At 35.6% G+C, this 16,106-nt stretch overlaps 1 protein-coding gene across 1 annotated transcript in view; it reads right to left on the bottom strand.

Annotated features, from left to right (window-relative positions):
* The window catches only part of LOC149805676 (tRNA (32-2'-O)-methyltransferase regulator THADA-like), a 135,083-nt gene that overhangs the window by 88,338 nt on the left and 30,639 nt on the right, over window positions 1-16,106 (bottom strand). The window contains exons 11-14 of the mRNA XM_089950327.1: window positions 11,820-11,937; window positions 8,593-8,668; window positions 7,364-7,560; window positions 2,074-2,208 (exon numbers count right to left, since the gene is read on the bottom strand). Coding sequence (XP_089806453.1) covers window positions 2,074-2,208; window positions 7,364-7,560; window positions 8,593-8,668; window positions 11,820-11,937 — 526 coding nt within the window. The remainder of the gene's footprint in view (window positions 1-2,073; window positions 2,209-7,363; window positions 7,561-8,592; window positions 8,669-11,819; window positions 11,938-16,106) is intronic.

The raw sequence follows: 16,106 nt of genomic DNA, 5'->3' as shown, positions 1-16,106 counted from the left end.
CGGTTGGGTCCAGGTTGGGGTTAAGGACTGCAAAAATTAATTCCCCTTGTAAGGCCAAGTAAATTGTATATGCACTTTAAGGTTGAGGCTATGAAAAGTTTCTCAGTTATCATCCAAAGACCAATCCACATGGGGGCAGACAGACATCCAGCAACCAGTGCTGGCTGTGTAAATGATTTCAACTTTTCATGTGGATAATGTGTGTAAATAGTTATATGGTGGGGATCTTGGTGGTTTCCATGTTTTGACCATGGACCTAGGCACCAAAGGGTATGCATACACCACAGGTACGTAACCCAGGGGAAGTGTTGAATTAAAATATAAGTAAATTGTCTACTAATAAAAGCATGCATCATAGTAAATTTAAATTGAATTCTACCAAAACACCACCATATGTAGATATGAAGGGGAAGAAAAGCAACCCCCACTCCTCAGCATCAAATGTATCACCGCTGATCAGATTCCTACCAAAAGTTTTAGTTACAGGCTTGCAAAAATACTTTAATACTGTGCTTATGCCACTGATGCCACCTTCATGACCGATTTATAAACATAAGACCTCTTTAAATTCCTTAAATTTTCCAGACATCTCTGGCAGTTCAAAGGTTCTGTCATACTCTGAACAACAAACATTGGTCAAAGGATATTCCAAAATAATAATATATCAAAACTGTCTTGGAGTTTCTAATCCATCAGACTGTCAAAAAAACACCTCAACAGCGTAAAATTTAAATGTCATTATGCAGAGTTTATAGATTGTTACTTTGACATATAATCGATAAAGATGTTACTGACTATACTTGACTCAAAAGTGACTAGGTCTAGTTGATATATTGTTTCTTTGTCCAACAATCAATTAAGGTATTACTGACTATACTTAACTTGAAAGTGACTAGGTCTAGTTGATATTTCCTTGTCCGACAATCGATAAAGGTGTTACTGACTATACTTGACTCAAAAGTGACTAGGTCTAGTTGATATATTGTTTCTTTGTCCAACAATCAATAAAGGTATTACTGACTATACTTAACTTGAAAGTGACTAGGTCTAGTTGATATATTGTTTCTTTGTCCGACAATCGATAAAGGTGTCACTGACTATACTTGACTCAAAAGTGACTAGGTCAAGTTGATACATTGTTTCTTTGTCCTACAATCACTAAAGGTGTTACTGACAATACTTAACTCAAAAGTGACTAGGTCTAGTTGATACAATGTTTCTTTGTCAGACAATCAACAAAAAAGACACCGACTAAGCATCTTACAGCTTAAATGCCTGAAGGTTACAGTGCTCACAGTTGGCTAGTTAGTGTTAAAGGGAACTTAATTAATTCCATAATGAATAACAGTGGAGTAAATTTCAAAGATTGGCTTCTCAGTAAAGGTGTTTGTTATTCTAAAGTGGTTTTGGTGGGTTGGGGGTTGGTAGGTTTATATATTCCTAGAAGAGACAATAATAAGCATCAGTTTTACTGTTTCAGTGAGCACTACTCTGCATGTCAAAACATAGGCATAATATGAATTAAAACTGTAACCTTAGCCTCTGTTTGCAGACAGGAGATTTACCTAATATTACCATGATGCAACATTTTAGTGAGATTCTTACATTGATGATTTCCTCCAACAGCCCCAAAGGGGCTCCTAGTGGCCAAGTAGTCTAAAGCGCTCTCCATCACAGAAGCAATCTCTATTTCACCTATGGACCAGGGGGCCCCGTGTGGCCGAGTGGTCTAAAGCGCTCTCTGTTACGGATCACTGCCATCTCACCTCTGTCTGCATGGGTTCGAGTCTCAGGCTCGGCCAATGTGGAGATGTGAGAAAGCTTGCCGGTAGCTTTTCATAGGTCAGTGGTTATTTCCGGGGTTTTCCCGGGTTCTTCCTCCACCATTAATATTGGCCGCCATGTATAGCCTATCTTGTGCTGAAAAATGGCGTTAAACCGTACAACAACAACAACAACATTGATGAAAGGGCCACACTGCCTTAAGACTATGTAAGAATATAAAAATGAGGCTGAGCAAAATCTAGATCCAATTCTTTTTAATCAAGTGGGATGGCATTACTATTGGTATACCTCTTGAGTGAGTTTCTTTTGCAGCTTACTGTTCCCACACAGAATGGTCACTACAGAGTCCACCCATGTTGTCATCCAGGTAGCTCTGTCAATATCCATGTCTTTTGTAAACAGTTTTTCATACAAGTCACTGGCCTATATAAAAATACAAAATAAGGACCAAGTTACATTGGATATTTATTCAATTTAAAACGATATCCATACCAAATATTATGACACATAAAAAGGAAAATTGATTTATTATTGCTTCTTTTTTAATTTAAACTCTTGGCCGATCAAAATCAATTATAATGTATTTTCAGATATCAATCCTTTATTTTCTGTGCTTTATTCAACTTTATGACACGGTCCTGTTAGAAAAATATACTATCAGCATTCAAAGACTCGGTATTGCAACTCAGCCAACTACAACAAATCCTGTGCAGTTTCACAGCCAGATTTTGTTAAGATGAATATTGCTGGCATCTTACTTTTTATCACCTTTTGCAACTCTGTCCATTTAAAAAATTGCTGAAATAATTAATTTGTTATTATGATTTATGTTACCTGCCACAGCTGTCATCAAATTTCACAAATTGCCGACAGAAATGATAAATCTGCTGTCCTGATTAATGTGACTTATCACCTGTCCTAACACAAGATGCATGTTAAAGATCATTTTCTTGAGTTAAAGAATATCATTCCTGTTGGCCACCAATAAAACAATTTAGAAAATTTTAAGTGGTTCAAAGGAAGATTCTGAAAACAAGTCAGGATACAATGAAAGGAAAAATAAAACACCCGAAGTGATGGAGAACAATCACAAGTAAAATAAGCGCCTGCTGCTAAACGTTGCAGTGAATGACAGTATGAAATAAGTGTTTTTCAACTGAGTAATGAGGTAATTAACTGGATTTTTTTTCTAGACAGCCATTTAGTGCAGCTGGTCCTTGTAGTCAAACAGTAAAAATCAAAACTTTAAATACCATTTTTTTAAAGGAGTTATAGGAAGCTATCATACAAGTCAGTACTTCAATAGGACAAAGTCAGTACTTCAACAGGACAAAGTCAGTAGTTCAACAGGACAAAGTCAGTACTTCAACAGGACAAAGTACTGAAGACAAAGTCAGTACTTCAATAGGACAAAGTCAGTACTTCAATAGGACAAAGTCAGTAAATCTAAAATAAAGTAATTAAAATGTTTTGTTTATTTATTTATTTATTCAATTACTATAAATATCAGAAGTGAGTTATTTCTTCTTAACATGATTCTGAAATTTGCTTAGCATCTAATATTTCCTTCGACATTTTTAATGAAGATCTGAGCTTCTTCTGTGAATTTGTTTTGCATGAAGTAAAAAGTTTTACTTTGGATTTTTCCTCATATTAGTATCCCTAGATTAGGTAAAAGATGTGGGCATGTATCATTATCACAGCACAAAACAGATTTATTACCTATTCAAATATATCGCCCATAATAATTCACTGTTTAAACTATTATAATGTATTCTTACGTAAAAGAATAGTTGGTAATGGCCTTCTGAAAGTCTGGTTCAATTTTGTCAAACATTTACAAGGTTGAACAGTGCAATCAATAAAATTAGCATGCATACATAAGTTTTCGATTCTCAGTTGTATTTTACTTTTGAAAAAAAGCAATGTGAAAGTGTGATATGGGCAATTTCTTCCCCAAATATGAAGTCTCTACACAAAATTAAAATCGTGTTCAACAGCTGGTGGTGATGCATTATTTGATATATCAAATCTAGTTGTGTTCCTCTAATTGTATTCCTCTAAGCAGTCCAGAACGTGTCCAATTTCTTCATGTCATCATAAAAAAAAATCTCAAACTGAATATTTGCTGACTTCAGCTTCTACAAAATGAGTGGCTAGCTGTCACAATGAGTCCCTGAAAGGCACATGGCATGTTTTTATTTAGCACTGAAGTGTACACGTTTTCATTTATATCACTACATGAGCACCAAGACAAGTCAAGAAAAATCTTTGGTATACAGTATTTATATCTTAGTATATTATGTAACTAAATATTCAGTGCCATATTTTTGCTTTCAACATTCAATTTTGTCTTTTGTCTCGATTAGTGGAATCTAAATATCAGGGTTCTTATGCTTTTCTAAATATAAATTTCCAGGATGAAATTAATTTTTTCAAGGGTAACATACATTACTGAATGGAATTAAAGAACATTTTGGATTATAAAACATGCATTTTACAAATCTCAAGATGTTTCTCTTTCAAGACTCTCCAAAATAACAATAATCTCTCGATTTTTTTGAAATTACAAATACAGGATGTGTTTGTAAATGTTTATAATTTTTATGCTCTCTGACACAATATCTAACTATGATGCCAAAGAAGTGGATGCATTCTACAACCAGCATCAAATTCTCATTTATCAGGCACACAAGAGGGATATTGTAGTTACTCAAGGAAAAGAAGATACACAGGAAGATGGCAAGAAGTCTGTGGTCCATACTGTAATGAAAAGACCAGTGAGAGAGGAATGGCCCCATAAACCATCTAGAAGATGGACCTGGTACAGTCCAGATGGAAACATCACAATCAGATTGACTACATCTTGGTGCGGAATTAATAACAATCTAGCATCAACATTGCCAGAACACGTAGCTTCCCAGGAGCTGACACAGGAAGTGGAAATCATGTGATGTGTTGGAGAAAACTAACTGGAAGTGGGGAGACCTTGAAGGAGCATAATACAGGGGGATTAACAACAGGATTAAAGAAAAGCTGATTACAGGACCAACGTAAGGAAATCAAGATAAGCCTGAACTAGAATAACAGTAAAAAGACATACCAGCTGGTACAAGGCCTGAGAAACAGGCGAGACCTAATACAATCCAGGACAAGGCTGGCAAGAGTCTCACAGAAGACCAAGAAATTATTAACAGATAGATGGAATACTGTTCTGAGCTTTACAACCAGCAGACTTATGGAGACATAGCTGTACTAAACTTCCCACTGACCATAACAAAGGCGGAAAACCCTATCCTCTGGGATGAAATAGAAGCTGAAATAAAGGCACTGAAGAAGGGGAAGTCAGCTGGGGATACCAGCAGAATTTGTTCAAGCAGGAGGAACCTCCATGATAGATGACCTCACAACAATCTGTACCAAAATCTGGCAAACAGGAGAATGGCCCACCCTATGGTCCGAGTCTCTGATTGTCACTCTACCTAAGAAAGGGACTGCAGCTGTGCCAGAACAGCTGAAAAATCAGCCCCATCAGTCACCCAAGCAAGGTTATGCTAAAGATCATCCGCAACATAATTGCCCAAAAACAGGCTGGTTTCACAGAAGGACATAGTCCTACAGAAAAGAACTTCAACCTTAGAATATAATGTGAAAAGTATCTGCAGCATCAACAGGAACTCTATCATGTCTTCATTGACTTCAAGAAGGCTTTCTACAAGGTATAGCATGCAGCCTTGTGGGCCACCATGCGGATATACAACATAAATGCAAAACTAATCAGCACTATAGAAAACCTGTAAGACAAGGTGGCTAGTGCAGTTCTAGTCAATGGCAATAGAAGACTGGTTCAGAACCAGTCAGAATCAGACGAGTTGCTCCTCTCACCCACTCTCTTCAATGTCTACGAGAAAAGGATCATGTTCAATGCCTTGGAAGACCATGAGTGCAGTGTCATTGTTGGTGGCAGAGCAATCACGAACTTGAGCTTTGTTGATGATATCAATGGCTTAGCATGAGACGTACAAGCACTAGAAACCTTAGTGAACCATGTCAACCAAGCATCACCAAGGTATGGGATGGAGATCAGCGCTGAAAAGACCAAGCCAATGACAAACAACCATCCGAAAGGAAATAAAAGTGAGTGGACAGAAGCTGGGTACTGTGACAAGCTTCAAGTACTGAGGTGCTATTGCCTCTGATGAAGGTTCCAAACCTGAGGTTCTTTCTAGGATTGCAGCAAGAACAGTTGGACTGGCAAGGCTGAAGGCCATTTGGAAAGAGAGCAAATGATGACATGTCTAACTTTTTGCTGAATGAACGTCATATTATAGTCCATAAATTGCATAACAAGCAATAAAATGTGCTCAGTCGGAATGCTGTATTAAATCACTCTTGTATTCTTTTTAAATTTGTAAAGTGTAATTGATTTTGTCCTTTTTTCGGATCTGACATGTTTTGAAGTTTACAAAAATCCCACTACTAATATTTTTCAGCCATATAACATTCATTAGTCATATAAATAAAGCCTGTTTTGCTTGACATCTGGTGCCAATCTTTTTTAAAGTAAAAACTATTTTTCTACCTCAATATAATAGCAAAATACAGTCTTTATTTGTTAGAATATTCTCAAATTTATATGATGTGTGGGATCAAAGAGATGATAATAAAAACAACACCACATTTCACTGCATTATTTGTATTTTACTTAAATGTACCAAATGAACTACCTTAAATTAACCAACTCTTTCATAACTGTGATCAAAGATAGCATGGCAGCCAAGCAAAATGAATTCTTCATAAAATAAAGAGCTTGGTTTCACATACGAATCACTGTGGCAAGCGATTTTCTGAGAATTTCTGAACTGGCACTTAGATATATCCTCAAGAATAATAAGAAGTTTCACTATTGCTTTCAATGAAATCACGACGTCAATACTGTGCTAATTGAACAATACAAACGTTGAGGTTTGACGTAGGCGATTGTCTCACGAAATAAATGTCGGTAGTTTTGGAAAAAAGGAATCTTGTTTGGTGGTATATCGACACATAGTCTAGTTTCTGGCCTCTGTGACTCCCAACTTCCTAATATACTAATTAAAATCACGCCGAGAACCAGAATAATCAACAAAACAAAAAGCAGTGATGTAATACACGTTTTCTCATATACGTGATGGTTGTTGAAACCAGCTGAAATGATCTTTTACATGCTGAAAATTTTGAAAATAAAGGTTTTTATACAGAATAATGAACAAATTCATTAGAAAAAGTGTGTCATTCACAATTATTATCGATGCAATTGTAAAAGGAGGATTCAGTCATTAAACAGCCCAGTTCCCTAACCCCCCAACATGATTTTCTGGACCCTGCTGTGCATGAGTTATCGAGGGAGAGGTGTATGGAGAAATGTGGTTTTATTTTATTGACTTGTGCAGTCAAAATAAAAACAACTTTAACCATGCTGAAATCAAGGGAGTAAAACTAATCTTGTCACCCCGTACCAAAACTAAAAATACAAGCATACACAATGTGCCAGAATAGTTCGTTCATGAAAAAGAAATGCTGGAAAATGTTGTCTTACGTAGCAAGCCAAGGTCTGCTCCTGGATCTGATCAATGACCTCTGAGCCTATGCCAGGATGCAGTTGTAGTAGCCATCTAGATCCAAGATGGCTGACAAGGGAAGACAAAGTATTATATTTCCCTTTACAAGACCAAGAAACCTCCTGACATAAAGACAGTGCCAATTTGCGGAGGAATTCATCTTCATCATTTGCACCTGAAATAAATGACAAAACCTTTTAAAAGTTATATGCAGGCAGCAAATACATAGGACAGGAACTGTGCAGCATTTTATAAATTAAGTACAAGAGAATTGTTGTTGTTCTAGGGTTAACACCATTTTTCAGCACAAGATAGGTTATACATGGCGGCCAGTATAACTGGTGGAGGAAGAACCATGAAAAACCCTGGGAAGAACCACCGACCCACGAGAAGCTACTGGCAGGCTTTCCCACGTAACCATGCTAGCTGAGCCTTGGACTCGAACCCACGCAGACAGAGGTGAGATGGCAGTGATCCGGAACGGTGAGCGCTTTAGACCACTCGGCCACTCTGGGCCCCCAAGTACAAGAGAAAAAATACAAGCACTCTAAATAAGTTCAACAAATACTGATTCATATGGCACTATTACAAAAACTTGGTAATAAGTTACTGTGGTGGTAAGAAATGAAAGAAAACCAACTTGTTAAAATATTGTTTTTTTTAAAATTTGTCTCATTTATCTTCAAATTTTTCAATGCATGTATTTTGCTCACTGAAGGTTTTTATCAACCTGAAAGCTACCATTAACACAAAGTGAAATTATGACAGAAATAGAGGATCTCTCATTAGTATGTGTGTGTGTGTGTGTGTGTGTGTGTGATTTGGATTTTTAACTTAACTTTAACAATTTTTCAGTTATATTGCTACAATGTATGCAGTGTGGCAGTTTATTGTGATGTCTAGCACTGAGGCATCATGCCAAAGACATGTAGCATTATGTCCCACCCAGTCACATTATCCTGGCACCAGGCCGACCAGTCCTAAAACTAATGCTGAGTGCCAAGCGAAGTAGCTGTTAGTACCATTTTTATAAGTCTTTGGTATGACTTTGCAGCCCTAAAAAAAGGTGGGTGTGTTGACTTACAGTCAACTTATATGTGAATATAGATGGTAAGGACAGTTCAATGTATTACTGAGACAATCCATTATCTTGTCTACCAAATGTCATGCTGTCTCTTGAATTTCAAACTCATACGGTTTTACTTACCCAGACAAGAGGAGACTGCCTGCAAATGAATGCTTATCAGATAGTCAAATATATCTTTTGCTGTCAATCTTATCACCTGAAAAAGATATTAATTATTATGTAAATGTTAAATCTTACACCCACACAATTCCAAAAGCCATAACACTTCTAAAAGCAGTAACTTTTTACAACAATAGCTCCTAAATAAATATACCATTTATATATGCTTGTGGATACATACGACATGTGAAGGCTTGTACTATACAAAATAATCTGTGTCAGCATTCAGCCAAAGTAAAATAACATTTGTAGAATTGAATGAAATAAAATACCGCATGAAAAACATTTTGACTTTATTAAAATCATATTACACATACCCAAAAATCAGATTACCCAAAAATGATTTTAAAATTTATTTGGCTGCACTTTATGGTGGGTGAAATCCTCTCAAGAATTTCAAGATTTCTGCTTGCTGGAAGTTTACGGTAGCTTTATTTTTCCACTGATGGTTGGTTATCAAATTGTTGGATAATTTTTTATAATTCTTTTCTTTTTACTACCAGTAGCTTGATTCAGTTAACAAATATATGACTGGTTGTCAGTGTGGGCATTGTTATACACAAAACCACATCAAGCAGGTGACATTTATGATTCTAATTAGAAACCATGACCCCTGCTTTATCTCATCAAACAATACATCAGAGAGTTGGTATGGATTAGTAAAATTCATTGGCATTATGCAACAAAACAAATCCATTATCCCTAAGACATCACATACCATGGATTATGCATACTCGAATGATCATTAGTAATTTCTCATACTTAGAGCATAAATATCTTCAGAGTTCAAAATTTTTGGCAATATCACAATGCCTTCTTCAGTGACTAATGCTGATCACATGACCTATAATGGTCACATGACAGATGGGTGTTAATTCAAGCCCCTCATCCTAGTTTAATGTCACATGATCAACATTAGTTGCTGAAGAAGGCAGTATAACTGATTCCATGATAGTGAGATTTAACGGAGTAGTTTCTCAAGACTCCTTTATTTTAATGGTGTAAGTAACATCTTAGGAACTATCTTTAACCTGAAGGTAATTTTTTTCCACCAATACAAATTTTGTTTACAAATGTTATATTCTACACTGGATTTCATTCTATTCTCAGGGATCAATCTACCAAAGATAGTGACCAAGTCACCCAAAAAATGTAACCTCTTCCTTCATTTTCTATAAGCAAAAACGATTTCACCCTGTCACTTCTTTATGTTCAATGGTGACAGTAGTTTATGGCTTTTGAGATGCCCAGTGTTGTAGCCCAAGACAAAATTTATTCTAGAAAGCCTTAGTAGACGTTGAGATCATGCCAAAATAATAAAACTCTTACACGTTCACATATTTTAATAGCTGATTGACCTTTAAACACATGAATTTGATATTGGTTGGAAAATAGCAGTGTATTGATGGATTCATGCACAGTGAATAGAAATTAATGGTGGCTTTGCCGTTAATCGAGGTCTTTTTCATAATTATCTTCTTTAGATCTTTTCTGTATTTTTGTATGAATAGACTGTATATTAATATGACAGTCATATAAAATGTGTTTATGGCATGCATAAAACAGAACTTTCCAGTCCAAGAAAATCCATTCCTTAATAACAATGTTAAATTCAAATATGCAAATTAAAAAATGGAGTACAGTTAAAATATGAGAAACCTTAGTGCGCACACACACACATACACACTTTCTTGATTTGCTCTCACTTTTACCTGGACAGCATTTGTTCCTATTCTGTTCAAAAGAGAGGTCACTTCTTAAAATTCAATGGTAACTTGAACTTTGTACACCCCTCTTACTGCTATCTTCTAAAACCTTGGAAGTATTTGCCCTATACTTTACCATAAGGGTTTTCTGATGAGAGTCTGATCTGCACTGGTGATCTAACCAAAGTGCAACATGATTAACAGAAAACACACCTGTTTGCACATGTCGAGAGACAGCAAAATGACAGTTTTATTATTTAATAAATGCTAATGACAAAGTTTAAGTTTTTATCCCAGTTTAATTTTTCAAATGGAATAGACAGCATGGGTCTTATAATAATCTAACATATTCTTTTGTTTTTATAAAAAGAAAATGTGACCAATATTTACAGAAGATCTTACTGAATGAGCACAATGCATTGGATCTTTAATGAAAAGGAAGTAAGGTTGTGATATTTTATCAAAGAGTAGTACTAGAGGGAAGCCATTACAGATCAAAGTTATTCAAAAGTTGATCTTTGAAGGAAGGAAAAATTAAGGTAGTCATTACACCATTACTTTCATTTAAATTATCATCAAATCAGAGCAAATAACTCAGTTCCTGTTATCTACTTTTTATTAAAATAACCTTTTCTATCCCTAATCACCGTTTCAAAGATGTGTTTTGCTCCCAATGTTGGTTACATCTGTCAGTCTCTTTGGTACCAATGATGTTTCGGACAGTACAATTTCTAATGTAGTGTTAGTTTGCTAATTAACTTTTATCAGTTAGTTCATATTTTACGTGAACAATTCTCAACCACTAAAGTAAAGTTCTGAACTTACTGTATGCTAACTTTTTATAAGACCAGAAATAGAGAACACCATATCGTAGAATTGTTTAAAATAAATTTGTATTATTCAATGTAATGTGACAACAATTTGCTATTTTAAACATATTAACCAATTGTTATGGAAATTTTACTTACCTAAATAACATTTTTATATATTTATTCCATCAATAGTCAGATGTATTGTGCAATGACTCTATCAGGGTCACTAAGGGTTTTTAAACAATTCCTCTCATGAACAGGTGTCCTTAATATTGAGTACTGATTAAACATGGGGGTGGTTTTTTAAATAAATTTATGAGATTGATTTTATACAGAGATCTTGTACAAAAGATGTCTCTGCACTAAATTTTTATTGTCAAGACTATCCGATAGTTTTGTTGTTGTTGTAGGGTTTAACACCATTTTTCAGCACACAATAGGCTATACATGGCGGCCAGTATTAATGATGGAGGAAGAACCCAGGAAAACCCCGGAAAGAATCACCAACCCACGAGAAGCTACTGGCAAGCTTTTTCACATACCCACTCGAACCCACGCAGACAGGTGAGATGGCAGTGATCCGTAACAGACAGCGCTTTAGACAACTCGGCCACACTGATAGTTTTGTAGTACTGGCAATTCATAATTGTCATTTATTTCTGAAACTTACATCCACTGTGTCCTCCCATATTGTCCACACAAAGTTCAAGATCTTCTGCAGGACATCACCATCTCCTCTAAGCCTGTGTACAAAACTTTCCTGCGCCTTTCCAGACTGCAGAAAATGACTAAAATCATAAAATATAAACATATTTACTGTGGTTTCATTTCTTTCACAGGTATTATTTTTCATATTTTCGTTAAAAGAAATGGGCACTTTTTTGTGTAACCTTAAATTCACGATTCATCATGTCAGAGTTTGTACATAAATTTACATTTAATTTTGTAGATCAACCTGAACAAATACCCAAAGTAAAAAATACAAGAAAACAAAACTGTTGATAACAAAAGGTGATCAATAGAATAGCGGTTTAAAACAATACTGCCACCAGTGTTAGCAACAATGAAACACCTGCCACAATGACTTACAATGAGTGCTAACCCTCATATAGAGCCAATGCTGCCATCAACAGAGTAGTTAAGTACATTCGTATGATCTTTTGCTTAAACCACTGTCCATACAGCTGAAAACCATGGCATTAACACAGCAAAGAAAAGGAAAAATTCCCACTTCCACTGATATGTGAGAGACATTATAGAGACTATGAGAAGAAATAGATGTTACTAATATAGATCAATAAATTTAATCAATGGACCTTGAAACATTAAAACTTCAATTTGGGTAATCGTGTCTCATAAGTAAATGTCTGAGAGACTATCAGTGACTTTGACAAAGCTACACTTGTGTACTTATGCTGTTTGGGGATTTTTACATACCATATTTTTTCTTATTCATAAGTCGATTCAGCTGCAAACAAAAAAACGATCGTGATCTGCCATAGCATAATGCACCTGCTGGCAAAAGTATATGTTGTTTGTTCTACTGACTACTACTAACAAACTGCACAGATCCAGATTTGCTGGTGCACTATGTCACAGCAGATCTGGGTCTGTGTAGTTTGTGGTTGGACTTGACTTAAAATCAAGTATATATGGTAACAAATGCTTTTGTGAACCAGGAGACTTGACTAACATGACATTTAATGGCTATGACTAAAAGTCAGTGAAGTGCGAGTTTTAGAACTGTACTGTAATTAGTATACATACACTGTGCCAATTAGTACCTGTGCCTCAAGCAATAATATTATTTTACCGTCTTGTTGTTCCATCTGATTATAAATGAAGGGATAAAATGAGATGTGCTGTCAGGAGGATATACATTTTAGCAGAAAGGTTTGGCACTTCTAATTACAGCTAAAACTGCTTGCATTTATCTGTTTTATGCAGATCATTCAATTAATTGGATCACAACATGAATCACAGAGAAAAATACAGAGAATAAAGAAAGTGCATCTATTTAATATTATTTAATATTTATTTAATACAGTTTTCAACAGCAGTTTCACTGGAATAAAGGAATGATGTCAATAAGAATTGAATCAACTTTTGTTGATCATTTCATTATTCATTTTTTAACTGTTGATAATACTTGTACTTAAACATAATACACTATTTCTCTTTTCTCTTTATCCTTACTGATTCTCAGGGATGGCACTAGGCTTCACCAATGTCGCAAACTGCAATGCTTTTTAACTTCTTATCGAGGAAATATACCATCTGGCGATTTATTTTGTGACAACACTTTTGGGGCTGTTTAAACTTGTTTATGCAATCTTGGGTTTCGGCGTGCAAAATTCAAAGGCACCATGAAGGTGAAGCTGCCAACGTGGATATAAAATGCACTGGGAGCTATCTATCGTTATATAAATGTTCATATTGACAAACACATCTTAACAGCATGTTTTTACAACATAATCCAATTATGCAGACACCTAGACTGGGTACTGTAAGCTCTGATAAACTCATATTGTCATGCTACCAGATTAGCTACAATCGATTAACCTCAAAGACAGGAACAGGAGTAGCTGCAATGACCAAGTGACATGGATTTTTTGGGGGGGTATATACCCAAAACATAGTTTTGCTGAAACTTTAAAAAAAAAGACAACCCAAAAACTGATTACCTTTGAATCTGGGATTGTTTTGTATAAATACTAAGCAAAATAAATATAAAAAAATCCATCTCAATGTGCTACTACAATTATTTGATGTTACTGCTGCAATAACAAACTGGCATGTGTTTGGTCCACGAAAGTCTGCATTTAGCAGTGACTTCAACAACACATGCACCCTTCATCAAAACAAGCCAACCTCAATCTTCAATAAAAACAAAGCACCTTTCATCAAAGGAAGTCAGAACCAAACTTATATAAAATCAATGGAAGCTGATTAATTGCTGCATTTTTCCAAAGTGATCTGAGCACTTATATATATATTTGATCGCAAAGATGTTTCGCAAACTTTTTATTTTGTTCACTTGTTTCACTTGTTTTCATTTCTCTATTAACAGCCTCATCCCCTTTGCTTTCTCCAGCTGACCAAAATCTAGGCCATGTACATATGGCATGTCAACAACTATAAAGCCATGTGCTACTGGCTACCATGACTATCTGATTGAATTGTTTAGTGACAAGTGTTTGCTGACAGTGGGATAGATAAAACAAGGACTTTTTGTTTACATACAAGCTATCTGTGCTTCTTAATGTGATGAGAATGATAAATTTTCAAACATGTGCCTATTCTCGAATTTATGGATTTTTCATACCATGTACAGTACTTTAGGTATTTCAGATTTTTCTATGCAATTGAAAATTGTCAGTACACATGTGTAGTTCAGATTAGTTTTGTCTTCAATTAATCAAAATTTAAATCGTTTATTTTCTCTCAATGTAAATCCTACTCACTGACATCAAGTCACCTGTAACAAAATTTCACTTGTATGTGAAATTTGATTTTGTAGCCCTCCACCACTTACTTCTGCACCCACTTTAGTCAATAATATTGCCTTTGTAATAGGGATATCAAGATAACTGTATTATGAAAATGGTGACATCTTTTTGAAAATTGGCTACAAAATATTGAGGTTGGCGATGTTTTTGGTGACAACTTGATTAATGTCAGCACCATCCCTGATTTTCCTACAATTCCTGATACTGTGTACATGTGCATTGCAGCAAATAAAAAATGCAGATTTTTTTTTTAATGCATGCAATGTATCTGTGAGAGTGCGTGCATTGGAGCTGGAGGAGGGGGTGGTAATCTGTATCAGGTAGCTTGCATTTTACTGGGTCAACCAATTTGTGGGTTACCACTCCAGTGGCCTAGTGGTTAAAGTGTCTGCCTCAGATGCAGGAGGTCGTGGGTTTGATCCCCAGCCAAGTCATACCAAAATGGTATTAACAGCTGCCTCGCTTGGCACTCAGTATTTAGAGGTCAGAGTTAGGACTAGTCAGCCTGGTGTCAAGATAATGTGACTGGGTGGGACATCATGCTACATGTCTGCGGCATGATGCCCCAGTGCTAGACATTACTATAAACCGCCACACTGCAGACATCATAGTGATATGACCAAAAAATTGTTAAAGCAATGTTAAAAATCCAAAACACACACACAATTTGTGGTTTGGAGCAACCATGTAATCCCTGGAAACTAATACCACAGCAAAAGAGTGAACTACAGTATCTACTTTCCATGGGGGTGTGGGTGGGGGTGTATTTACTGTATCAGTATATTGCAGATCTGCCAACCCTAACAAGGTTGTCTCTGTAAGGCAGTTGATTTTTTTCCTTAAGTCTGTCCAGTTTTCAGTAAAGTGTAACAAAATCATGTACTGCTGTTGTCAAGATGGAAAATTTGTATTTTAAACAGTCGGTTTTCCAAACTGATAAATCTATGGCAAACATTGTTTATCTGAAAAGTTTGTAAAGTACATATAGACCTTATTTACCTCTTGTACAGTTACACAAACTTCACCTGACACAATTCTTGGAATATTTTTCTTCATTTAACATGATGACCACATATGGAATCTCCCACCAGGTGACAAACTCAAATCAACATGTCCAATAAGTAAAATTGTGTCCCTTCCTGCTTTTAATCAGAACAATCTGAATATTCCTTCTTATTCTTCTGTACTAATTATTAAAACTATTTAAGAGGCTTATTTTTCCTTATGTCTTGAATATATGTCAGTGGCTGGATGCCATTTTAAACAAATTCTATAATCAACAGTTTAGTCATGCAGATGCTTAGCATGAAAAAATATGCACAGTTAAAGTGTCTGACGTACTATAGTAAAATTGGTCTGGTTTACTAACAATTATCTTGATTTCACAGCATTAATCATATTTTTGTAGTTTTTTAAAAAAAATGTAACGGTTAACAGGTCTGATATTG

Source organism: Sinohyriopsis cumingii, chromosome 2 (genome assembly GCF_028554795.1).
Source record: "Sinohyriopsis cumingii isolate HCF-2022 chromosome 2, ASM2855479v2, whole genome shotgun sequence".
Lineage (NCBI taxonomy): Eukaryota > Metazoa > Mollusca > Bivalvia > Unionida > Unionidae > Sinohyriopsis > Sinohyriopsis cumingii.
This window is presented reverse-complemented; position numbering and strand designations above follow the sequence as displayed.